Source organism: Propithecus coquereli, unplaced genomic scaffold, assembly GCF_000956105.1.
Source record: "Propithecus coquereli isolate 6110/MARCELLA unplaced genomic scaffold, Pcoq_1.0 Scaffold5, whole genome shotgun sequence".
Classification (NCBI taxonomy): domain Eukaryota; kingdom Metazoa; phylum Chordata; class Mammalia; order Primates; family Indriidae; genus Propithecus; species Propithecus coquereli.
In genome coordinates this window covers 11,358,634-11,360,152 of record NW_012150840.1, presented here as the reverse complement: position 1 = coordinate 11,360,152, position 1,519 = coordinate 11,358,634, and the positions used below count along the sequence as shown (strand labels likewise).

General features: G+C 34.5%; 1 protein-coding gene across 1 annotated transcript in view; it reads right to left on the bottom strand.

Annotated features, from left to right (window-relative positions):
• PCNX (pecanex homolog (Drosophila)) overlaps positions 1 to 1,519 on the bottom strand; it is a 188,010-nt gene that overhangs the window by 24,254 nt on the left and 162,237 nt on the right. Inside the window, 1 exon segment of the mRNA XM_012656049.1 lies at positions 468 to 574. Coding sequence (XP_012511503.1) covers positions 468 to 574 — 107 coding nt within the window.

The window sequence follows — 1,519 nt, the reverse complement described above, 5'->3', positions numbered from 1 at the left end:
TTACCCCACTAGAATTATTTAACTAAGGCTAAATCTGTCCTAACCAACTATTATTCTACATAACACAAGAAATGAAACTCAGCTCAGTAACAGTAGAACTTACAACACTTCCTGAGTTGTTACTACGCTTCACATTTGGAGTTGGCTAATATTCATCCAGGGAAGAGGAGTGAATCACAATCACATGAAGTCAAAGCAAGTTCTACAGGACCAAAGACCTTATTTCTAGCTTGTCACTGCTTAATTTTTCTTCAAGTTCATGCCTAGATCAGTCACTCTCTAATATTAATATTCAAATTTACTGTTTGAAACATAGGTTCAGGCTTTTAAGGTTTAATATCTTGTCATGAAATCATGTTTTTCTTTGGTTCACATCAGAATGTTTCTCGAAAGGTTCCTAAGAAACATAACTTGGAATTCATGTGAAGAATTATCATAAACGCCTTAGAAAAATTTCATCTTCTTACCTGATGAAGTTTAATGGACATACGGATTCCAGGGACGACTACTTTTCTTAGCAATTCCATGTCAGCAAAGATCCATTCATCTCGAATTGAAGAAATACGGAAATCTCCTTTAAATAGGGCATGCAATCCATAGAGGAATGACTCTAAATTACTGTTAAGATTGGAGATAAAAGTTCACATATTTTGACAAAAGTCTTCCATGTCACTGATTCTTACATTTGGGTGTACATTAAAATCACCTGGGAGTGTTTTCAAAATGCAGATTCTAAGAACTAATGTCAGAACCCCTGAACCAGAATCACAAGAGATAGAGAAGGCCTGTCTGACCTGAGACCCTCGTTTATGAACCACTGAAACCATAAGTCCATCAAAACAGACAACAGGCAAAGAGCCTATAAGTTAAAATAAATTATGAAGGGCCTAATGGAAAACATGTCATTACCAGATAAGAAATTCAAAATGTGTGGTATTTCTTAATTCTAATTCATTTGGATATATATGTCAGGAAATTCAGTTTAGATTTAGAGTCCCCAAATCTAACATATGACTATATTAAAAGTATAAATACTCTGGACAGAGGCTGCAAGAAAATATGGAAAAACAAAAACAAATGAACTTACTAGAAAAACAGATGTAAATGGGAAGAGACCAATCAAACTTCATGGGGTGATTATATTTTAAAATGTCTTAAATTCGCTAAATTATCATTATCAATAGCTATCCACACATGTATGAATTTTAAAAGCCAGTTCTGTTAACCAGTTAGTACAACTCAACTATATTCAGCAAAAAGATCTCAAGATAAAATCTAGAGACTTTTGTAGTAAGCATAGAATGAATGATTCCACAAAATATGATTTCAGATTTAGGTTACACAGCTTCCCATACTCTCTTCCTGAAAACAGAAATGCCTTCTTTACCTGGACATATGGTGGGATGCAGTCCCCAAAGCTCTCCGTCCCAGAACACAGAGTCCATAACAAAGAGTTACCAGGGATGAATCTTTGTCCACATCCAGTGGCTTTAAAAAACAAAGAACATTAGTTATTAAA